This window comes from Mobula hypostoma, chromosome 2 (assembly GCF_963921235.1).
Source record: "Mobula hypostoma chromosome 2, sMobHyp1.1, whole genome shotgun sequence".
Taxonomy (NCBI): Eukaryota; Metazoa; Chordata; class Chondrichthyes; order Myliobatiformes; family Myliobatidae; genus Mobula; species Mobula hypostoma.
Window position 1 is genome coordinate 176,367,874 of NC_086098.1, and position 25,547 is coordinate 176,393,420.

Sequence of the window (25,547 nt, forward strand, 5' to 3'; positions counted from 1 at the left end):
TTTTGAACGCACGATGGAAGCCCAATACTGTCATGTACAAGGCTTTACAATTTGGTGGATAAGGCTGTATTAGCCAGATCTTTTCCTGTCTGTTAATTACTTTGGGGTAGTGAAAAGGAGGTAGTCTCAAAGCTTTGGGATTATTGTAATCCAAAGCACCAAAATGTTTGATATCTATATAATCTGATATGTACATTAGTAGGAAAAAAAGGAAGACAAGAATATGAGCCAGTACAAAACATTCAATAAACCTGCTCCAGGTATCAAAACTTTATCAGTTGACTGAAAATTTGAAACGTTGGTTAAACCACTTTGATCTTTAAAGCAGGTACAAAACAGTCTTGGTTTGTAATTTTAATGCTACCAAGGTGCAATCATTTTCCATTATAAAGTCTGAAATACAAACTCTTAAAGATGTACAAGTTAAAAATTAATGTTTCTTCTCCAATTCTACAGATAATTTACATTAATTAAATTAAAATAGATACTAACTACATGAGTACCAACATTGTAGGGAATTACACTGGGAAGCTGCACTTCAATGCTGCTGTAGCTCTCGAAACCATGGTGGCCAAAGAGATCCACGTCTTGTAAAATTCCTGAAATTCTCCATACATTAAAACAGCAATGGGAATGCAACTTCCTGCAAGCTGTACCATGGAGTCTTCACAGGTCCCATGATTTGATGGTACAAAAGATACTGAACTACTGCGAGTTTTTTTTCCCCATATAATATACACCCAGTAAAGTGTTTGATTTCTCTTTCAACATTTAAAACTGGCAGGAACTGATGACAGTTTTTGATCTTCAGTCAAAGTGAATTGCTGTGTAAAAGATGATCCAAACAACCTAGAAACCAATAACAGAAATCTATGACAAGTGACACTTAAAAAATTAATGTTGTTATTCAGAAGAATCTGAGACAGAAAAGATAAAAAGGAAATGATTCAGGGTACATGTTCTTCGATAATTTATATATCTGGCAAATATCCAATAATTGAGCTTTATAATTTATTGCCAATTTTAGCTTATACTATAGCTTCCTCTCCTCCACCCTCACGCTCCAACCGGCAAAATGGAATATGTCCCTGCACACACCATTAATAATTTTTATTTTATTTAGAGATACAACACAGTAACAGGCTCCTCCAGCTCAATGAGCCCACAACGCCCTATTACATCCACTTGACCAATTAACCTACTAACCCTTAGGTCTTCCCAATGTGGGAGGAAAACCATGCAATAAACAGAGAGAAGATACAAACTCCTAACAGGCAGCAGGAAGAATTGACCCAGCGTTACTGGTATTATAAACCATTATGCTAACCGCTATGCCACCATGCCATCCCATGATAACCCAGCATCCAAACTAAACAGTTATTCCTCACCTGTTAGCCTTCAGGCTGACTGTGGGTAGGTTATGTCAGCTTGCGATGTGTATCAGCTCAACTGATATTTTTTTAAATCACCTTACCCATTTTCCAGTGTAGGTTACAAAATAGTGATGGGAAGTGGAATTCATACCGCTAACTTTTCTCCCTGAACTTGGAGCTCTTTCAATTCAGGCTGACTCAATTCAATTAAAACCAGCAAAGATCACATAGCACCTTCCACCATCTTGACACATTTCAAAATTTACTGCCATTGTTTCTATTAAAGTTGCAATAACTGCTGTAACGTAACTAACAGCTGTAATGAATACAACAGTCACCCAATTAGAAGTACTGATGACATGGCGTGCCACGCGGCATGTGGTTAAGGCGTTCGTCTAGTGGTCTGAAGGTCGCTAGTTCGAGCCTTGGCTGAGGCAGTGTGTTGTGTCCTTGAGCAAGGCACTTAACCACACATTGCTCTGCAACGGCACTGGTGCCAAGCTGTATGGGTCCTAATGCCCTTCCCTTGGACAACATTGGTGTCGTGGAGAGGGGAGACTTGCAGCATGGGCAACTGCTGGTCTTCCATACAACCTTGCCCAGGCCTGCGCCCTGGAAACCTTCCAAGGCGCAAATCCATGGTCTCACGAGACTAACGGATTCCTATATAAATTGATGACATGACTTGTTTCTGAACTTGGTTGAATGCTAAATATTGGAGGAAACAGAAGAATTTCTTGTTCAAGTAGTACCATAGAGCATGGCTGGTGGCATCATTTAGCATCTTACCTAAAGACCGAATGTTTATCACTTCTCAGTATTGGAGTGAAGGCTCAACCTGGATTACGAGTGCAAGAGATTCTGCAGACACTGGATACCCAGATTAACTAATGTAAAACACACACACACACAAAATGCTGGAGGAACTCAGCAGGTCAGGCAGCATCTACAGAGAGGAATAAACATATGTTTTGGGCTGAGACCCTTCATCAGGACTAATGGAAGGTCCTACCATAACCTGTGCAGAATAGGCCCTTCCAGTCCCTTCAAGCTATGACATCCAGCAACCCCCCCTCCCCATTTAATCCTAATCACGTGACAATTTACAATAATCAATTGACCTACCAACTGGTACATTCTTGGACTGGGAGGAAATCCATGCAGCCACCGGAAGAACGTACAGACTCTTTAGAGGCATTGATAGGAATTGAACCCGGGATGCTGGTACTGTAAAGCATTGTGCTAACCACTACACTATTGTGCCACCCCAGAGGAGGCGCTTGGCCCCAAACATCAACTGTTTATTCCTCTCCAAAGATGCTGTCTGACCTACTGAGTTCCTCTGGGGGGGGCAGTGATTGTATGCTTACACATTGATAGTTTTGTAAATCTTTTACAATTGTGTACAAAACTCATAGAAGTAGGAATTTCAATGCAGACAAAGCAAAAAATTTACAAATGAATTGATCCTTAGGAGTCAAGTTGGTTGAGATTGTGTTATGTGGAAACAAGAGAAAATCTGCAGATCCAGGAAATCCAGGCAACACACACACAAGGAACTCAGCAGGCTAGACAGCACCTATAGAAAAGAGTAATTCAACATTTTGGCTGAGACCCTTCGGCAGGATTGAAGAGAGAAAAAAAGAGTACCAACATTATAGGGAATTACAGTAGAGGAGGCATTCCCATTCTGATATGTCTATCCACATCCTCCTCTACTGTAGTGATGAGGCTGCACTCAGGTTGGAGGAACAACACTTTATATTCCAGCTGGGTAGCCTCCAACCTGATGGCATGAACATTCATTTCTCGAACTTCCGGTAATGGCCTCTCCCCCCACCCCCCTTTACCAGTCCCCATCCCCTTTTCCCTCTCTCACCTCATCTCCTTGCCCGCTCATTGCCTCTCTCTGGTGCTCCTTGCCCCTATTCTCCCATGGCCTTCTGCCCTCTCCTATCAAGATTCCCCCTTCTTCAGCACTGTAACTCTTTCACCAATCAACTTCCCAGCTCTTTACTTCACCCTCCTCCTCCCAGTTTGACCTACCACCTTGCATTTCTCCCTCCCCTCTTCCTCTTTTAACACTATTCCTCAGCTTTTTTTCTCCAGACCTGCTGAAGGGTCTCAGCCCGAAACGTCAACTGTACTCTTTTCCATAGATGCTGCCTGGCCTGCCGAGTTCCTACAGCATTTTGTGTGCGTTTAAAGAGAACTGTTTCAGTGTTTCAAGGTATTAAACAATACTCTTATGTGACAGGATTGCCCTTTGTCAGGGATTCCCAGCCTTTTTTCTGCCATGGACCCTACCATTATCCAAGGAGTCTGAGGACCACAGGTTGGGAACCCCTGCTCTATATTATCTCAAAGAATAGTTACCAGAAACAATGCAAAAGATGTCATAAATCCCTCTTTTGTTAGTTCCCATGTTCCGCCATATTCTTCTTCATCCACCTGTTGGAAGCTGCTAAAGTAGAGGTATAGGATCCCTGCATTGATCAGGCAAAATCTGCAAGCAGAAAACCCAGCAACCACTTACACAGATGTTCAGATCATAACAAAATTTATGTTAGTTTACAAACACAGAAGATTTTGCATTCTCTGGAAATCTTGAGGAACACAAACAAAATGCTGGTGGATTAGTTGGATGTTTTGGGCAGACTCCCTGACCTGCCAGCTTGTATTCCTTCTCCTCTCTCCCACCTTTTATTCTGCCCCTCTTCCTTTCCAATCCTGATAAAACATCAACTGTTTATTCCCCTCAATAGATGCTGCCTGATCTGTTGAGCTATACTTGCAGTTTGTATGTTATTTTACATAGTTTGTTCTTTGAAAACCTATTTGTCAGGAAGAACCCAATGCCGAACCCACAACCCACACCCATTTTTTATTTATGTTAAAATATAAAATAATAGATATATATATATATATATATGAGAGTGACATAGTTAATTCAGAAACAAAGGTTCTGAACTTAAAGAGGGGTAACTTTGAAGGTATGAGACGTGAATTAGCTAAGATAGACTGGCAAATGACATTTAAAGGATTGACGGTGGATATGCAATGGCAAGCATTTAAAGGTTGCATGGATGAACTACAACAATTGTTCATCCCAGTTTGGCAAAAGAATAAATCAAGGAAGGTAGTGCACCCGTGGCTGACAAGAGAAATTAGGGATAGTATCAATTCCAAAGAAGTAGCATACAAATTAGCCAGAGAAAGTGGCTCACCTGAGGACTGGGAGAAATTCAGAGTTCAGCAGAGGAGGACAAAGGGCTTAATTAGGAAGGGGAAAAAAGATTATGAGAGAAAACTGGCAGGGAACATAAAAACGGACTGTAAAAGCTTTTATAGATATGTAAAAAGGAAAAGACTGGTAAAGACAAATGTAGGTCCCCTGCAGACAGAAACAGGTGAATTGATTATGGGGAGCAAGGACATGGCAGACCAATTGAATAATTACTTTGGTTCTGTCTTCACTAAGGAGGACATAAATAATCTTCCAGAAATAGTAGGGGACAGAGGGTCCAGTGAGATGGAGGAACTGAGCGAAATACATGTTAGTAGGGAAGTGGTGTTAGGTAAATTGAAGTGATTGAAGGTAGATAAATCCCCAGGGCCAGATGGTCTGCATCCTAGAGTGCTTAAGGAGGTAGCCCAAGAAATAGTGGATGCATTAGTGATAATTTTTCAAAACTCGTTAGATTCTGGACTAGTTCCTGAGGATTGGAGGGTGGCTAATGTAACTCCACTTTTAAAAAAAGGAGGGAGAGAGAAACCGGGGAATTATAGACCGGTTAGCCTAATGTCAGTGGTGGGGAAACTGCTGGAGTCAGTTATCAAAGATGTGATAACAGCACATTTGGAAAGCGGTGAAATCATTGGACAAAGTCAGCATGGATTTGTGAAAGGAAAATCATGTCTGACGAATCTCATAGAATTTTTTGAGGATGTAACTAGTAGAGTGGATAGGGGAGAACCAGTGGATGTGGTATATTTGGATTTTCGAAAGGCTTTTGACAAGGTCCCACACAGGAGATTAGTGTGCAAACTTAAAGCACACGGTATTGGGGGTAAGGTATTGGTGTGGGTGGAGAATTGGTTAGCAGACAGGAAGCAAAGAGTGGGAATAAACGGTACCTTTTCAGAATGGCAGGCGGTGATTAGTGGGGTACCGCAAGGCTCAGTGCTGGGACCCCAGTTGTTTAAAATATATATTAATGACTTGGATGAGGGAATTAAATGCAGCATCTCCAAGTTTGCGGATGACACAAAGCTGGGTGGCAGTGTTAGCTGTGAGGAGGATGCTAAGAGGATGCAGGTGACTTGGATAGGTTGGGTGAGTGGGCAAATTCATGGCAGATGCAATTTAATGTGGATAAATGTGAAGTTATCCACTTTGGTGGCAAAAATAGGAAAACAGATTATTATCTGAATGATGGCCGATTAGGAAAAGGGGAGGTGCAATGAGACCTGGGTGTCATTATACACCAGTCATTGAAAGTGGGCATGCAGGTACAGCAGGTGGTGAAAAAGGCGAATGGTATGCTGGCATTTATAGCGAGAGGATTCGAGTACAGAAGCAGGGAGGTACTACTGCAGTTGTACAAGGCCTTGGTGAGACCACACCTGGAGTATTGTGTGCAGTTTTGGTCCCCTAACCTGAGGAAAGACATCCTTGCCATAGAGGGAGTACAAAGAAGGTTCACCAGATTGATTCCTGGGATGGCAGGACTTTCATATGAAGAAAGACTGGATGAACTGGGCTTGTACTCGTTGGAATTTAGAAGATTGAGGGGGGATCTGATTGAAACGTATAAGATCCTAAAGGGATTGGACAGGCTAGATGCAGGAAGATTGTTCCCGATGTTGGGGAAGTCCAAAACGAGGGGCCACAGTTTGAGGATAGAGGGGAAGCCTTTTAGGACCGAGATTAGGAAAAACTTCTTCACACAGAGAGTGGTGAATCTGTGGAATTCTCTGCCACAGGAAACAGTTGAGGCCAGTTCATTGGCTATATTTAAGAGGGAGTTAGATATGGCCCTTGTGGCTGCGGGGGTCAGGGGGTATGGAGGGAAGGCTGGGGCGGGGTTCTGAGTTGGATGATCAGCCATGATCATAATAAATGGCGGTGCAGGCTCAAAGGGCCGAATGGCCTACTCCTGCACCTATTTTCTATGTTTCTATGTTAAACTGCTGCTCTCACAATTCTAAATTCCTGCTTAAAGTCACAAAAGAAACCTTTAGTGCATACTTGGTTAAGGATGATGAATGAAGACAGGAAGTTGAATATTAGAAAGAAGGGTGGGTATGGCTCTCTTATTAAATAAAGACTTCTGGAACCCCTTATCATTTGACTTTAGCAAAATTAGGACAGCAAGTTCAGTTCCAGCTTCCTTCCAAAAATAAATAAATCAAATCATAACATTCCAGAAAGTCCACAGTTTTGAAATGTATTTTGTAGGATGTTGGAGTTGGCAGGTGGCAAGGGAAAAAACTCAAAATCCAAAAGCACTAAATGCATCTGTATTAACAGTAAACATTTTCCTATTGTACAAATAAGCGCAAGATGAACAGAATCTAGACTTACATTGCTATTCCCAAGAATCCTTTAAGTGGAACAACTCCCCAGATAACACCCAAAATAATTGCAATTATTTGACGAAACCAGTAGATCACATCAAGGAATTCATCCTGTAAAGGAGAGAAACAAAATCAATTAATCTGTCCAATTTACAGTCCAGAATTCTAGTACATTTCATTAACAGATTTATATCCAGTTAAGAATCAGTTCCAGTGAGCTTCAGCTGAGGATGAGTATATAAATTATATAAATAAATATTATATAAATCATGGGCCCTGGCCTGAAACATTAACTCTTTAGTCCTCTCCAGTTCTTTCAGTATTTTGTATATTACTCTGGATTTCCAGCACCTGCAGAATCTCATGTGGTTTTGATACAAATTCTGGTTTAAAGACAATGAAACCTTATCTATCTGTAAACAACAGGAATTCTGCAGATGCTGGAAATTCAAGCAATACACATCAAAGTTGCTGGTGAACGCAGCAGGCCAGGCAGCATCTCTAGGAAGAGGTACAGTTGACGTTTCAGGCCCAGACCCTTCGTCAGGACTAACTGAAGGAAGAGTTAGTAAGAGACTGTACCTCTTCCTAGAGATGCTGCCTGGCCTGCTGCGTTCACCAGCAACTTTGATGTGTGTTGCTTATCTATCTGTAGCTATGGTAGCTGGAAGTTTGATTTTTAAAAAATCCTTAAAAGTGATGATAAAGGTTGCACATTATGCATAGTGCATTAAAAAGATACATGTGCCACATATTGTAAACTCTATACTTCCACTGTTTAATTTTGTTTAGTTTTCGAAGAATGGCCCCAAGTGGTCTGTGAGCATTAGGAGACTTCCTGCCATCCCTAATGAGATGAGCAATCTGTCAAATCAGATGAGGAAGTTGCATAATGTATTTTCTAACTCCAGTCCAGTATGGGCCAACTTTTTGGACGTTAACCTGAAATTTGAGAAACACAAAAGGCTAAGTAGTCACTCGTTATCAGATCAAATTCCTCCACACGCAGAATTACTATTCAGCTCATTTTAAATTTCACAAGATAAATATTGATTAAAACATCAGTGTGTATGAATAAACACAAAAGATTCTGCAGATCCTTTATATCCAGAGCAAAAAACAAACACACACTCACTAAGTGCTGGAGCAACTCAGCAGGTCGGGCAGCATCTATGGAGAGGAATAAGCAGTGGATGTTTCAGGCCAAAACTCTACATCAGGTTCCAGATGCACCACTGGTTGATAAGGCAACTGCTCTACCCACGACGGCAAGAAACTGCCAAGTTGTGGACGAAGATTTACATGGAGAAATCCGCCTCCTTTCCATGGACTCTATCTGTACTTCTTGCTGTACGAGTAAAACAGCCAACAGGATCAAAAACCCCAATCATCCCAGACATTCTCACTTCACCCCTTCCAAGATACAAAAGCCTGGAAGCATGTGTCACCAGTCTCCAGCATAGCTTCTACACTGTTGTTACAAGACTACTTAACAGTCTCCTTAAGACGACAGAACAGTTCCACAGTACAATAAGATGGGCTCTTTCCCTCACAATCTATCTCATTATGATTTTGCACCATATCATCTGCCTGCAGTGCTCGTTCACTGTAGCTGTTGCACTTTACTCTGCACTGCGTTATTGTTTTACCTTGTACTGCCTCAATGCACTGTGTAATGATCTGATCTATATGAACAGAGTGCAGGACAAGCTTTTCACTGCATCTCAGTACATGTGACAATAAGAAACCAACCAACCACATTTCCCCAGGTGATCCACTCAAAATATACTAATGGTCTTTGCAATACCTCACGGTACACTGCTTCAGACAGCAGAAACAGAAATGTCTCTACTATCTTTGAAGTCAGCACAGATTCAGCATGTCATCTAAAACTCTGATAAACTTCTATAGATGCACAGAGTATCCTGACTGATTGCATCATGGCCTAGTATGGTCATGTTGAAGATCAGAAAAGCCTACAAAAAGTAGTGGATAGAGTGCAGTCCATCACAGGAAAAGCCGTCCCCACCATTAAGCGTATCTACATGGAGTGCTATCATAGGAAAGCAGCATCCATTCATCAAGGAACCCCCACCATCCAGGCCATGTTCTCTTCTCGCTGCTGTCATAGCAGGTCCAACACCACCAGGTTCAGGAACAGTTATTATCCTTCAACAATCAGGCTCCTGAGCCAATGTGGATAACTTCACTCTCCTCAACACCGAACTAATTCCACAACCTACTCAGTTTCAGACTTTACAATTCATGTTCTCGGTGTTATTTATTTACATACATTTTATTTGCACAGTTTGTCTTTTTTTGCACATTGGTTGTACATCCATCCTTGTGAGTATTTTTTCATTAATTCTACCAGGTTTCTTTGTATCTACTGTGAATGCCTGCAAGAGTAGCATATGGTGACATAAATGTACTTTGACAATATATTTACTTTGAACATAATTTCCTGAAAAATAGATCTTATTTTACTGTGTAAGCATTGCATTTAAGACAAAGTAAAAATGTTTCTTAACACTGGTCTAGATGTACGAGGGGTGACTGATAAGTTCGTGGCCCACAGTAGGAGTCATCAATTTTAGAAAACCTAGCACATTTATTTCCTACATTTACACACTTAGTCCAGCGGTTGTGGAGCATACAGATCGCTTCTTCGTAGAAGTCGGCATCTTGGACCTCCAGGTGGTCCACAGCAGGGGTGATAAGTTTGTGGCCTAAGGAAGAAGGAAATGAGTTATTAACTTCAAACTTTCTGCATTTTCACTCAAAGCGTTGAACTGCACATGGATGTAACGAGAGCTGTATAACTCATCTCCTTCTACCTTAGGCCACAACCTTATCAATCACCCCTGCTGTGGACCACCTGAAGGTCCAAGACGCTCTCGTTTCATGCACGTGCAGTTCAACTCTGAGTGATAAAGCATAAAGTTTGAAGTTAATAACTCATCTCCTTCTACCTTCGGCCATGAACTTATCAATCACCCCCGTGTGGACCACTTCTACAAAGAAGGGATCCGTATGCTCCACGACCACTGGACTAAGTGTGTACATGTAGGAGGGGACTATGTTGAAAAATAAATGTGTTAGGTTTTCTAAAATTGACTCCTACCTTAGGCCACGAACTTATCACCCTTCGTACTGTCTAATGTTGTTTGAACTAAATTCTACAGTTACTTTACAGAAGGGTATCCAATGAGTACTAGGAGAAAAACACACATTTATGTGAACATAGCCAAAGAGAATAGCTGACAGCTTCTCTGCAAAGTCAACATGTGCATGACATTATTTGACATCAAATGGCATTATTTCCAATTTGTAAATGACATTGTGCTCGGTTGAGTTATTCTCCGATTTTGGCAATTTACTTGCAAACGTTTCATCACCATGCAAGGAGGTATCTTCAGTGTGCTGTTGCTTGTGATGTGTCCTCTAGATGCTTGGTCTTTATATACTTTTCAATCAGCTGACTGCCGTCAGTTTGGAAACTCAATTGTGCTGTGGGGAGGAAATGTCGTCGTTGATTGGCTGTATGGTGAACTTCACGCGTCATGGTCTGGAATTTTGCCCGCATCGGATCATAAGTAGGATCAAGGTCTACATGTTTGTTTCCAGAAATTTTTGCAGAAAAATCACACTTCTAGGAATTTTTTTTGCATGCTGCCATGACTTTCACAGATGCAGAGTCAAATTTGTGCCCCTCTCGATCTTCATGGGAGAGTTAGTCATGGCACTTTATAGATAGTTTAATCCCAGTCTGGCCAACCCAAAACAACAACAATGTTGAGGACAGCACTTTGCAGACCAAAAGAAACAACTAAGCTATTAACACGACCAAAGTGGTATACAAAATCAAATGCGGTGTCTGCAGTAAATATTACATTGGCCAAACTGGGAACTGTATGAATTAATGAGGTATATAAAATTATGAGGGGTATAGATAGGGTTCAGGCAGATGGGGCTCGTTAGCCATGTTTCGCATCTAGGAGAAGGAAAACTCTGCTCGCAAACCTCTGCTGCCTTGCGACTGTACCCACTCATGGGGAAGATTTCGGGAGTGAACCCCAGGAAAATCTTGAGCTGGCATCGCTACGCTGAGTTCAACGCAGACTGGCAACTTCTGCAACACCACAGGTGTCAAACTGTATTGGTCCCTGGCGTTCCTTTAGTTTCATCAGTTGCATGGAGGGGGGGAACCTGCTGCATGGGCAACAGCTTGCTCTCCATATTGTAGTGTCCTGACTTGTCTGCATACCGGCTTGCTTATCACGTAGCTGGCATACAACATCCACGGTCGACCCCGACCAGCGAAGGGTCTCAGAACCAGAAGATAGATAGGGTTGATGCATGTAGGCTTTTTCTACTGAGGATGGGCGAGACCAGAACTAGAGGTCATGGGTTAATGGTGAAAGGTGAAATGTTTAAAGGAAACATGACAGGAAACTTCTTCATTCAAAGAGTGGTGAGAGTGTGGAATGAGCTGCCAATGGAAGTGGTGGAAGGTTCAATTCCAACATTTAAGAAAAAACTGGATAGGTGGGGGGTGCAAGGCTATGGCCCAGGTGCAAGTCGATGTGACTAGCAGATTAAGAGGTTGGCATGGACCAGATGGGCTGAAGGACCTGTTTCTGCATTGTGGTATTCTACAACTTTTATGTATCTGTAAGCACAAATTGATTTACTTAAGTGAGTGCCTTTGAATGCTAGTTCTAAACTATGAGCAACACTGATTTTGAAAAGCCTTCTGAAGCTTCCTAAGCATTCCATGTGCAATATAACCAAACACAACTATGGGTACATAACAGTAGTTTATAGCAGGCAAACTTCATGACCTTATAAACTTTTACAGAATTAAATACAAATTTGCTATGGCTTATAGCAGATGATATTTCTTCTTGATCTCCCACTCTAAATCTTGAGGCACTTCGATGCCTCATGGTTAACACAAGAGATGCTGGGATATCTTGAGCAACACACATAAAATGCTGGAGGAACTCAGGTCAGGCTGTATCTATGGAAAAGAATAACCGGTCCACATTTCAGGCCAAGACACTCCTCAGCCTGAAACAGCAAATGTTCAATCCCTACCATTAGTATATGGGGTGTCAGGGAGGGGTAGCACCTCTGGTGGGGGAACATGTCGCGTCCTTTTCAGGGCGGTTAGTCCACCTTTGGTCCCCACCTGGCACTCAGCTCTCACCTGTGGCTCCCCGTAGCTGTTTGCATGCGACAGTGGCCACACCCCGGGCAACGGCTTCGACAAGCCGGCTAAACCAGGTGAGGGTAGCCGACGGGTCTCAAACCCTCGGTGAGACAGGGAGTTGTCTATCCCAGCATGTGAAGACAGACTCCCGCGGATTGAGCGGACGAGACCAATGGAAGGTCCGAAGGGTCAAGAAGGCGGTCTCTACAAGCGTCGTGGAACGTGTAGAGCAGGACAAGACACAGAAGACGTCCTGGTCATCCACTGTGCCTAGTCCCATCTCCAGCCGTCTAGACTGTCTTGCCACTGGATCCAGATGGGAATTGGGAAGAGACAGTGAGGCTGGCGCTGCGCAACTCTCCCTCACTTAAATTCAAATCACTCGCTAGTCTCGACACCATCATTATGGTGTCCAGGTCCTCATCGACATCAACGATGGACGAACAACAACCATTAGTAATACCTCGTCATTGCCCATTTACATTTAAGAGAACCAATGTCATGAAAATGACACCATCTTAATGTTTACAGATCTCAAAGAGCACTGTAATTATCAGTCCACATGATTATTAACAAACTCAGGAACCCAAAACACTACATTTTATAGATTCTACCCAACCTGCTGAATACTTCCAACATGCCCTCTTCTCATGACAACTATCAGGGAGGAGGTACGGGAGCCTGAGTCAATACACTCAACATTATGGAGCATCGTCACAGGAAAGCAGCATCCAACATCGAGGACCCCCAACCACCCAGCTCATGCTCTCTTCTCACTGTTGCCATCAGGAAGATGGTACAGGAGCCTCAGGATTCCACACCACCAGGTTCAGGATCAATTACTACCCCCTTGATCATCAGGCTCTTGAATCAAAGGGGTAACTTCACTTACCCCATCACTGAACTTTTCCCACAACCTATAGCCTCACTTTCAAGGACTCTTCATCTCATGTTTTCAATGATTATTGCTTATTTATTATTATTTCTTTTTAAAATTTGCATAGCTTGTTCTCTTCTGCACTCTAGTTGATCGACCCAGTTGGGCAGTCTTTCATTGAATCTGTTAGTTACTATTCTATAGATTTATTGAGCGTGCCCACAAAATAAATGAATTTCGAGTGAGATAGGTACTTTGATAACAAAACTTACTTTGAACGTTTAGGTAATGGACAGGAATGGGGGAAATGGAGGGAATAGGGAGGTTAGAGTAAAGGTTATGCGCAAGTTAGTGGAGTAGGCTAATGCGGAGCCTTTCCACAAGCTCGGGGCGCGACTGGGAGGGAACAGCATCCTATCGTACAGTGTTCACGGGTGAATTTTGCAGGTGTGAGCTGCAAGTTGCAGGCAAAGTGTGCCTGGGGTGGGGGTGGAGAAGGGTGTGCAGTTTGGGGTCTGCAGGAAGGCCATGGGTGAGAGATGGAGCCCTGTAAGGTAGAAGGAATGATGCTCTGGGTTGCGGGTGAGAGCTGTGGGATCAGAATGAGGGCTTTTCATAAGACAACCCAACTTTAGAAAGGGCCAGCCCCCCAGGTGTAATTCTAACTGGATTCCAGTATTACTATTCCCTGCAGATTCCGGGCACAGGGAGCTGAGATGGCAGCCACAGCGCAACGGTTCTACCTTTGACAGTCTTTCGGAAGACGCCTCGGGCCTCGCCACTGGGCCCCGCACTCACTCGCCCACACGCCCCTTCCGTCTCACCTTATCCTCCCAGGCCGCGTTACTGTTCAGCACTTTACTCCAGACGGATACTTTTAAGCCGCCGTTGGCTACGAGGTGTTCCCTGGACTTGGCTCCACTCATCCTCCAGTCACGCCGGCCGGCTCTCCCTGCTCACTCAGCCCCGGCAGTAGCAAACTTACCCCGCGCTCAGCCAGCCTCGCTGACGCTGCATCTGCGCATGTGTACACTCCCGTCAGCTGGCAGCAGTCCTCCAGTAGACCAGCATGCTCGAGCTTACTGATGCCGTCGTGATAGTCGCCATCTTTTACCCCTGTCTTGCGTGACACCCTGGTCACAGGACACCACTTAGTTGAATTAGTCCTCCTGTTAACAATAAGAAGGTCAAGAGCTCAATTTTTGTGCACTTTCCTCATAATACAATTGTATTTGTGGAAATAAAAACTACTAATTCTGACAGCAATGAGAATAATGACCAGGTAATGTGTTTATTTACCTCAAATCATGTATTTATAAAATATGGAGCTTTACAATCAGGATATGACAATATCTTCATTCATTGACTAATGTAATCATGTTATCTATCCTTAAATGTGTTTGCGAACATTGATAACACTTTGACTTTAAACTCATCACCTGCAAATTATCACCCTCTGGTGCTCCTCCTTCCCTTTCTTCCATCGTCTACTATACTCAATGATGAGAATCCTCCTGCTTCAGCCTTTTACTTATTCCACCTATCACCTCCCAGCTTCTTACTTCACCCCCTCCTCACTCACCCACCTACCTTCCTCCTCACTTGGTTTCACCTAATCACCTGCCAACTTCTACTCCTTCAACACTCACAACACACTGGAGGAACTCTGCAGGTGGGGCAGCATCCGTGGAAACGAACAGTCAACGTTTCGGGCCGGAACCCTGACTCCGTTCTGAAGAAGGATTCCAGCCCAAAACGTTGACTGTTCGTTTCCACGGATGCTGCCCAACCTGCTGAGTTCCTCCAGCGTGTTGTGAGTGTTGCTTTGACCCTGGCATCTGCAGAGTATTTTGTGTTTACGATTCTACTCCTTCAGATTCCCCACCTTATTCCGGCTTCTGCCCCTTTCCTGTCCATTTTCGATGAAGGGAATCAGCTTAGAATGTCAACTGTTAATCCCCTCCATAGATGCAGCCTGACTTGCTGAGTTCCTCCAGTATTTTGTCTGTTGCTCAAAATTGCCAGCATCTGCAGAACCTCGTATTTATAACTTTAAACATACCTTATTGAGGGCGTGCTTGTCTCTGAATTTGACAGTTGTGGGTTGAAGTTCTAATCTTGATACGACTTCACTGCAGGTGTCTCAATTGTACCTGTAAGATGGACATGATGGACAAGCTAGACTGTGAGGTGAAGAGAAACCAATCTGTTGTGCATTTAATATTTCAGTATTATTTGAGTAATATCGTATATGTATTGCTTGATTAAGCATTCTTTGTTGTTTACATAATTCATTACCAACCAGGGTAGGTCTTACACAGTGAATGGAAGGGCACCGAGGAGTGAGGTAGAACAAAGGGATCTGGGAATACAGGTCCATAATTTGTTGAAAGTGGTGTCACACTTAAGCAAAGTTAGGATAGGTACATGGATGGTAGGGGTATGGAGGGCTATGGTCCCGTTGCAGGTCACTGGGAGTCGGCAATTAAAAAGGCTTTGGCATAGACTGGATGGGCTGAAGGGCCTGTTTCTGTGCTATACTCTTCTATGACTTTATTATGTGTTAGGTGTAGAAGTAAGTGAACAGCGTATGTCATTACGCCATGTCATACATGTGTACTTCACTATACTGAGTGCGTTGGGTTTAAAGGCATATAGTTCCTTAGAAGTTTGACTGATCCAACCAGACCAGCCGAAATGAGCTTTGCTGATATCGTGACAGCAATGCAGAAACATTTAGAACCAAAACCGTTGTTGATTGCGGAATGTTTTAGGTTTCATAAGCGAAATCGAAAGGAAGGGGAGTCCATTTCAGCAAACGTGGCTGAATTGAAGAGATTGTCTGAGCATTGTCAGTTCAGTGATGGATTTAATGATGCACTGAGAGAACATTTAGTTAATGGCTCTTAACTGAAGCACAACGCATACTTAAAAAAGCAGTTGGATTTCCTGTATCAACAGAAACAACAGCAAGAGATATAATTGAGTTGTGGTCAGGAATGAAAGTGAGCGTGAACAAAATTGCAACGTGTAAACAGAAACCGGCTGGTGGCGCAGTGACATCAGCGCTGGACTCCGGAGCGAAGGTTCCCAAGTTCGAATCCAGTCGGGCCGCTCCTGGGCATGCTTTCCATCCGTGCCAGGTTGAGTGTCGAGCTCGCAGCTTGGCCTCGTAAAAAAAAACTGTGCTGTGAGAAGAACATGGGGGACCACTCACAGAATCTTTCCTACAAGACAACCACTTGAAAAAGTGCAGAGTATGGCACACGGAAAAAGCAGAAACTGGCCTGGCCAAACAAATTGTGTTACTGTTGTGGCAGGGGCTCACATGCACCAGCTACATGCCTCAGTACAGGTTTGAAGGCGAAACTTTCAGAAAATGCAACAAAGTAGGACACATACAAAGAGCATGTCAGGCAGACAAAAATAAATGAACTGCACAGGGAAGAGAAAAAGATAAAAATAATGTCAAGGTGCAGTTTCAAAAAGGGCACTGATCTGCATTCAGCTGATGAAAAATTTAATAATGATGAGAGTGACAGGACTGAGTAGCTTGAGATCTATAATGTAAAAACTAACAACAGACAAACAATATTCAAGATTCAAGATTAATTTATTATCAAAGAATGCATCAACTATACAATCTTGCTTACAGGTAGCCACAAAGCAAGAAACCCGAAAGAATCCAATTTAAAAAAAAATAAAAGACTGACACTTGATATGCAAGAGAAAGAAAAATAAACACAGATCATGCAAATAAGTGAAGCGAACAACAGTGTTCTGAACAAAAATTGAGTCCTCAGATCCAAACTCCAGAGTAAGCCCAAAGCCCGACTTATCAGTTCATCATATTAGCGGGCATGGAGCACAGCAGCCGGTCTTCATAGCCTCAGTGCCATGGAGATGACCATCACGGAGAATGAGTGGAATCGCCTCTCATCCTGACCGACACCATGTCTTTTCAGTCAATCTGGGCTGGTGTTTAAATTGAGCAAACAACAGATCAGTGAAAGGCTCCACACCCTGGAGAAGGAGTGAAGATCGCAACGAGTGAGTGAAATTGGCTCTCGCCTCTGCTCTGGCTGGCATTTAAATTGTCTATCTGGCAAATTGTAGCTCGCACCAGGACCCAGGCACCACTGCTGCGAAAGACTCCGGGCCTACACTACGCCACCCAGTGACTTGCTTTTGGCCCAGATTCTGTGCCCAGTCCAAAGCCGCTCTCAAGCTCTTCAGATCAGCCCAGCGCCTAGCACAATCCAAACTTGCACCCAGGCCGGTTGAATGAGCATTGGAACTTCTCTGCCTGGTCCCCAACTTCTACTTTTGGTTCCCAGAGCAATCCAACCTCGCTCCTGGGCCAGCTGTACAGACATTGGAACTCCAACTGCAACGATTCTGCAACACATCATCTTGGCTCATCCCCCAAACTCGCCTCACCATTGCTTGCCCCTTCACTGTTTGCGGCAGTAATTTAACATAATTTACCTCAGAAAAGGTATTTTTAGTGATATCTTTAGTCGGATTTCATATCTTTTTGACTACCAGAAACTTGCACACATTCGGTAGCACCATCTTAATCGGAAGTACCTATATAGTTTATGCCAGAAATGAAGGGCAAATTGGAATGGAAATTGGACACTGACTCGGCTGTTTCAGTCATTCCACAAAATAAGTTTAAATGGCATTTCAAAGATACTGAAAAATGTAGATATCCAACTAAGAACATACTGGAGAAAAGATACTGTAATTTCTATGGGAATGACATTTGTAACAGTGAAATACAACAACCAACAAGCCACATTGAGCTTGTATGTGGTAAAAGCAGGAGGGCCAACATTGGCTGAGACAACTACAACTTGATTGGAGATCCATCCTCTACTTGCATGCCACATCCCCTGCAGTAAAGTCAACTGAAACCAAATTAAGAAAGGTATTGGATGATGCCACAGTGTTCAAGGATGGCATTGGAAAATAAAAAAAAACACATCAAGGGTTAATATATTGCTAAATGAAAATGCCACACCCAAGTTTTAAAAGCCCGTTTGGTTCCTTTTGGATCGGGACAACAGAGCGGCGTGGGAGCTAAATTCTGAAGGAAGGCAGTTTTTATAAAAAAACTTTGAGTGCAAGAAGGACGAGACTGTGCAGGCACGTGACGTAACACGACAGCGCGGAGAGTTTAAAAAGGAGACTCCCCTATGCAGCAGGCAGCTGTCGGAGCGGCAGCGGAGTGAGTGGTAGCAGAGTGTAGGGCTTTGGCTTCAACGGGCTTCTGCGGTAACGGGAAGAGGCGAGTTGTAGACAACTCTTTTTCTTTCCCCTTGGCGAATCAGCCCAGACAGACAGGAACAGCAGGGCTCTCACAGCTAACGGTACCAGCTAACGGTTTAAAAAGTTCGTCTGTTTGGCGAGGTAAGTGGGTGAGTAGACTTATTTTTCCTGTTTCATTCCTGTAGGAATAGATAGCATGCCTGCAGGGTTAGTGCTTTGTTCAGGGTGTCAGATGTGGGAATCCTGGGAGACCTCCAGCCTCCCTGATGGCCACATCTGCGCCAGGTGCACCAAGTTGCAGCTCCTCAGAGACCGTGTTAGGGATCTGGAACTGCAGCTTGATGACCTACTGCTTATCAGGGAAAGTGAAGGGTGATAGACAGGAGCTACAGGGAGGTAGTCATCCCTAGGCTACAGGGGTCAGAAAACTGGGTGACTGTCAGGAGAGGGAAGGAAAATGCCCGAATAGTGGAGAGCAGACCTGTGGCTGCCCCACTCAGCAACAAATATCTCGTTCTGGATGCTGTTGAGGGGGATGACCTGACGGGGGACGCCCATGGTGACCAGGAGGGAAAGAGGGAGAAGAGGAATGCGGTAGTCATAGGGGATTCCACAGTCAGAGGAACGGATAGGAAATTCTGTGAGCCTGATAGAGATACCCGCATGGTGTGTTGCCTCCCAGGTGCCAGGGTACGGGATGTCTCAGCTCGGGTCCAGAATATTCTGAAAGGAGAGGGCGAGCAGCCAGTTGTCTTGGTACATGTTGGTACCAATGACATAGATAGGAGAAGGGAGGAGGTCCTGAAGAGAGATTTCCAGGAGTTAGGAAGGAAGCTGAGAAGCAGGACCTCCAGGGTAGTAATCTCAGGATTGCTACCTGTGCCACGTGCTAGCAAGGGCAAGAATAGTAGGATCAGGCAGATGACTGTGTGGCTGAGAGACTGGCGTAGGGGGCAGGGCTTCAGATTCTTGGATAATTGGGATCTCTTCTGGGGGAAGTATGACCTGTTCAAAATGGACAGGTTACACTTGAACCCGAAGGGGACCAATATCCTGGCGGGAAGGTTTAATAGAGCTGTTAGGGAGGGTTTAAACTAATTTGGCAGGGGGATGGGAACTGGAACGATAGAGCGGAGGAAGGGGAAAACAGAAATAAATCTAAGATAGTGAGCAGTAAAGATGTCTGGAAAGACAGGCAGGTGATGGGGCAAATTTGTAGCCATTGGGATGAGTTGCGGTGCAATAAAGTAGCGGTGAAATCAAAGTATAAAGTATTAAATACTGGTCTTAAGGTGTTAAAATGCACGCAGCATAAGGAATAAGGTAGATGATCTCGTCGTACAGCTACAGATTGGCAGGTATGATATTGTGGCCAACACTGAGAGGTGGCTAAAGGATGCATGTCTCTGGGAGCTGAACGTCCAAGGATACACGGTGTATCAGAAGGATGGGAAGGTAGGCAGGGGGGAGGCGTGGCTTTATTAGTAAGAAATGATATTAAATCATTAGAAATAGGTGACATAGGATCGGAAGGTGCAGAATCTTTATGGGTTGAGCTGAGAAATCGAAGGGGTAAAAGGACCCTGATGGCAGTTATATACAGGCCTCCAAACAGCTGCAGTGATGTGGACTACAAATTACAACAGGAAATAGAAAAGACTTGTCAGAAGGGCAGTGTTATGGTAATTGTGGGGGATTTTAACATGCGAGTGGATTGGGAAAATCAGGTCAGCACTGGATCTCAAGAGAGAGAATTTGTAGAATGTCTGCGAGATGGATTTTTAGAACAGCTTGTTGTTGAGCCCACTAGGGGATTGGCTGTACTGGATTGGGTATTACGTAATGAACTGGAGGTGATTAGAGAGATTGAGATGAAGGAACCCTTAGGAGGCAGTGATCATAACATGATTAAGTTCACTGTGAAATTTATAAAAGAGAAGCCGAAATCTGATGTGTCGGTATTTCAGTGGAGTAAAGGAAATTATAGTGGCATGAGAGAGGAACTGGTCAAAGTTGACTGGAAAGGGACACTGGCAGGAAAGACAGCAGAGCAGCAGTGACTGGAGTTTATGCAAGAAGTGAGGAAGGTGCAAGACAGGTATATTCCAAAAAAGAAGAAATTTTCGAATGGAAAAAGGATGCAACCGTGGCTGACAAGAGAAGTCAAAACCAAAGCTAAAGCAAAGGAGAGGGCATACAAGGAAGCTAAAATTAGTGGGAACACAGAGGATTGGGAAGTTTTTAAAAGCTTACAAAAGGAAACTAAGAAGGTCATTAAGAGGGAAAAGGTTAACTATGAAAGGAAGTTAGCAAATAATATCAAAGAGGATACTAAAAGCTTTTTCAAGTATATAAAGAGTAAAAGACAGGTGAGAGTAGATATAGGACCGATAGAAAATGATGCTGGAGAAATTGTAATGGGAGATGAGGAGATGGCGGAGGAGCTGAACGAATATTTTGCATCAGTCTTCACTGAGGAAGAAATCAGCAGTATGCCGGACACTCAAGGGTGCAGGGAAGAGAAGTGTATGCAGTTACAATTACGACAGAGAAAGTACTCAGGAAGCTGAATAGTCTAAAGGTAGATAAATCTCCCAGACCAGATGGAATGCACCCTCGTGTTCTGAAGGAAGTAGCTGTGGAGATTGCGGAGGCAATAGCGATGATCTTTCAAAAGTCGATAGATTCTGGCATGGTTCCTGAGGACTGGAAGATTGCAAATGTCACTCCGCTATTTAAGAAGGGGGCAAGGAAGCAAAAAGGAAATTATAGACCTGTTAGCTTGACATCGGTGGTTCGGAAGCTGTTGGAGTCAATTGTCAAGGATGAGGTTACAGAGTACCTGGAGGCATATGACAAGATAGGCAGAACTCAGCATGGATTCCTTAAAGGAAAATCCTGCCTGACAAACCTATTACAATTTTTTGAGGAAATTACAAGTAGGCTAGACAAGGGAGATGCAGTGGAAGTTATATATTTGGATTTTCAGAAGGCCTTTGACAAGGTGCCATACATGAGGCTACTTAACAAGATAAGAGCCCATGGAATTACGGGAAAGTTACATACGTGGATAGAGCGTTGGCTGATTGGCAGGAAACAGTGAGTGGGAATAAAGGGATCCTATTCTGGGTGGCTGCCGGTTACCAGTGGTGTTCCACAGGGGTCCGTGTTGGGGCCACTTCTTTTTACATTGTACATCAACGATTTGGATTATGGAATAGATGGCTGAATAGATGGAAGTTTGCTGATGATACGAAGGTAGGTGGAGGGGCCAAAGTGCTGAGGAAACAGAGAGTCTGCAGAGAGACTTGAATAGATTGGAAGAATGGGCAAAGAAGTGGCAAATGAAATACAATTTCGGAAAGTGTATGGTTATGTACTTTGGCAAAAGAAATAAACAGGCAGAGTATTATTTAAATGGGGAGAGAACTCAAAGTTCTGAGATGCAACGGGACTTGAGAGTCCTCGTACAGGATATGCTCAAGGTTAACCTCCAGGTTGAGTTGGTGGTGAAGAAGGCGAATGCAATGTTGGCATTCATTTCTAGAGAAATAGATTATAGGAGCGAGGATGTGATGTTGAGGCTCTATAAGGCGCTGGTGAGACCTCACTTGGAGTACTGTGGGCAGTTTTGGTCTCCTTATTTAAGAAAGGATGTGCTGACGTTGAAGAGGGTACAAAGAAGATTCACTAGAATGATTCCGGGAATGAGAGGGTTAACATATGAGGAACGTTTGTCTGCTCTTGGACTGTATTCCTTGGAGTTTAGAAGAATGGGGGGGACCTCATAGAAACATTTCAAATGTTGAAAGGCATGGACAGAATGGATGTGGCAAAGTTGTTTGCCATGATGGGGGAGTCTAGTACGAGAGGGCATGACTTAAGGATTGTAGGGCGCTCATTCAGAACAGAGATGTGAAGAAATTTTTTTAGCCAGAGGGTGGTGAATCTATGGAATTTGTTGCCACGAGCGGCAGTGGAGGCCAAGTCATTGGGTATATTTAAGGCAGAGATTGATAGGTATCTGAGTAGCCAGGGCATTAAAGGTTATGGTGAGAAGGCGGGGGAGTGGGACTAAATGGGAGAATGGATCAGCTCATGATAAAATGGCAGAGCAGACTCGATGGGCCAAATGGCCGACTTCTGCTCCTTTGTCTTATGGTCTGATACCATTTGTGATAATGTAGTCAGTGAGTAGATTGCATGGAGACTGAGGGAATTCTTTCCAAGGCTGAGTGGAGCCCATGGGCAGTGGCAGTGTTCTCACTAGCCAAGAAGAATGGGTCTGTCAGGATCTCTAGTGACTTTCAGGTCACCATCAACCCAGTACTGAAAGTTGATCAGTGCCCTCTGCCCAGGATAGAGGATATCTTTCCAAACCTTTCTGGAAGAAAACACTTCAGTAAAATGAACTTAGCTGAGGCTGACTGACAGATAGAGATGGAAGAAGAGTCCAATGTATAAGCACCATAAGCAGTCTCAAAAAGCTTCATCACTATAATAGGCTTATTTTTGGAGTAGCATCTGTGTTTGCACTCTGACAGAAAGCCATGGACCAGGTGCTGCAAGGCTGCCAGGCACTCAGTGTTACCTGGATCACAGACACTGCAATTTTTTCCCCAATCTTCTTTACAAAACTGCTCAAGCTCTGTCAGATGGCATGGGGATCGTGAGTGAACAGCCCTTTTCAAGTCTAGCCACAAATTCTCAATTGGATTCAGGTCTAGACTCTGATTTCACCATACTTTCAGGAATTTAACTTTGTTGTTTTTAAGCCATTCCTATGTAGCTTTGGGTTTATTCTTGGTGTCATTGTCTGACTGGAAAACAAATCTTCTCCCAAGTCACAGTTCTCTGGCAGACTGCATCAGGTTTTCCTCCAGGATTTCCCTGTATTTTGTTGCATTCATTTTACCCCTTACCTTCACAAACCTTCCAGGGCCTGCTGCAGTGAAACATCCCACAGCATGATGCAGCCACCACCAAGCTTCATGGTAGGGATAGTGTGTTTTTGATGTTGTGTGCTGTTTTTCTTACACCAAACAGTGTTTAGTCTGATAGCCAAAATGCTCAATTTTGGTTTCATCAGACCATAGAACCTTCTTCCAGCTGACTTCAGAGTCTCCCATATGCCTTCTGGCAGACTCTAGCTGAAATTTCATGTGAGTTTTTTTCAGCAGTGGCTCTCTCCTTACCATTCCCCCATAAAGCTGCAACTGGTGAAACACCTGAGCAACAGTTGTATGTGCAGTCTCTCCCATTTCAACCACTGAAGCTCGTAACCCCTCCAGAGTTGTCATATGTCTCTTGGTGGCCTCCCTCACTAGTCCCCTTCTTGCACGGTCACTCAGTTTTTGAGGACGGCCTGCTTTAGACAGATTTACGGCTGTACCATATTCTTTCCATTTTTTGATGATTGACTTAACTGTTCTCCAAGGGATATTCAGTGACTTGGATGTTTTCTTGTACCCATCTCCTGACTTGTGCTTTTCAATCACAAACAAGAGAAAATTTGCAGACTCTGGAAATCCAAGCAACACATGCAAAATGCTGGAGGAGCTCAGCAGGCCAGACAGCGTCTGTGGAAAAGAGTGCAGTGTTGCATGTGCTTTTCAATAACTTTTTTGTGGAGTTGCTTGGAATGTTCTTCTGTCTTCATGGTGTAGTTTTTGCCAGGATACTGACTCTCCTGCAGTTGGACCTTCCAGAACCAGGTGCATTTTTACTACGATCAATTTAAACACCTTGACTGCACACGGTGATCTCCATTGAACTGATTATGTGACTTCTAAAACCAGTTGGCTGCACCAGTGATGATTTGGTTTGTCATATTAAAGGGGGTAAATACTTATGCTATCAATTATTTTGTGTTTTATATTTGTAAATAATTTAGATCACTTTGTAGAGATCTGTTTTCACTTTGACACAAATCTTTTTCTGTTGATCAGTGTCAAAAAAAAAGCCAAATTAAATCCACCATGATTCAATGTCGTAAAACAATAAAACATGAAAACTTCCAAGGTGGGGTGAATACTTTTTATAGGCAGTCTGTGTGTGTGTGTGTGTGTGTGTGTATATATATATATATATATATATATATATATATATATATATATAATATAAAAATAAAATATAAAACCAGAGAGCAATATGTTTCGTATTTGAGTTGAGATGCATTCTATATTGAGTAGGAGTTTACAGCTAAACAGGGAGGTGTGCTGTGTATTTATTATTTCGGTAATATTGTAAATCTATTGTTTGATTAAGCAGCCTTTGTTGCTTACATAATTCATTACGGGATATATGCAAAAGTACATGAATGGCATACATCATTATGCCCCATCATAAACGTAACGTAGACATGTTATCCCTGGGCCAATGCATTTTCTTATGATTAATTTATGTTTTGGAGTTAAAAAAGCATTACACAATGACTTAATTTTGGCACATAGAATTTTTCCCCAGTGTTTTGACCCACCATCCAGGAAGGGCACAGCCATAAATGTGATGATGATCCCAGGCAGCAGAGCACACAAGTTAAACTCCACTTACCTGGCTGGTGGCGTAGTGGCATCAGTGCCGGACTTTGGGACAAAAGGTCTCGAGTTCGAATCCAGCCAGCTCTCCTGCACACTTTCCATCCGTGCTGGGTTACGAGCTGGTGATCTCTTTGGAAACTCACCCGGTAGAAGGCAATGGCAAACCACTGCTGTAACTTGCCTCAGACGTGGTTCCCCACTACGTCAGAGAGGCGTGGAGGGAAATCATCCATTAACCGGAGAAACTCCGGATGCAACGTACCTTTCCTTTCCTATACTTGAGCAACATTGCGCCTTCTGCTTGGATCCACTACTGGTCTGCATAAAAGGTGATGTGGTGTTATTAATTTGGAGAACAAGGATCTTGTAGACTGTTCTTTGTAACATTTTAAATTCTTCAGCAATCCTTTGGATCCGAAGATGATATTCTTCCATTTCAGTTTTGTTGGTTCTGAGACAGTATGATATCGGACCATCTTCAAGAAAGTTGAGACACCGTTGTGATCATCAATGTAGTTTCTCTGCCATTAGAACAGTCTTCACAAGAATCCCCACCATTTCCTCACAGTGCCAAATTCAGAAATACAACTGATATTGTCTTCACCACATAATGGTCCAAGAAAAATGTAGCAAAGCTCCAACTACTTTAGATAGACTTTTCACTACCTCACAAAATGCCTTTAACTCTG

At 43.3% G+C, this 25,547-nt stretch overlaps 1 protein-coding gene across 1 annotated transcript; it reads right to left on the reverse strand.

Annotated features, from left to right (window-relative positions):
• Positions 1-92: 92 nt before the first annotated feature.
• rab5if (RAB5 interacting factor) lies at positions 93-14,074 on the reverse strand. The gene is made up of 4 exons (XM_063041141.1): positions 13,870-14,074; positions 6,961-7,064; positions 3,750-3,879; positions 93-849 (listed from the first exon to the last, which is right to left on the reverse strand). Exons 1-4 carry the CDS (start codon positions 13,969-13,971, stop codon positions 808-810), a joined length of 378 nt encoding a protein of 125 aa, XP_062897211.1. The 5' UTR covers positions 13,972-14,074; the 3' UTR covers positions 93-807.
• Between the last annotated feature and the right edge of the window lie 11,473 nt (positions 14,075-25,547).

Excerpts from the sequence above, each read along its gene's own strand:
- rab5if (XM_063041141.1), bottom strand. The coding sequence starts at position 13,971 with ATGAGTGGAGCCAAGTCCAGGGAACACCTCGTAGCCAACGGCGGCTTA. Across the intron at positions 3,880-6,960 it reads GGATTCTTGGGAATAGCAAT|ATTTTGCCTGATCAATGCAG; the intron begins GTAAGTCTAGAT and ends TTCTGCTTGCAG. Across the intron at positions 850-3,749 it reads CATCTTTTGCATTGTTTCTG|GTTGTTTGGATCATCTTTTA; the intron begins GTAACTATTCTT and ends ATTGGTTTCTAG.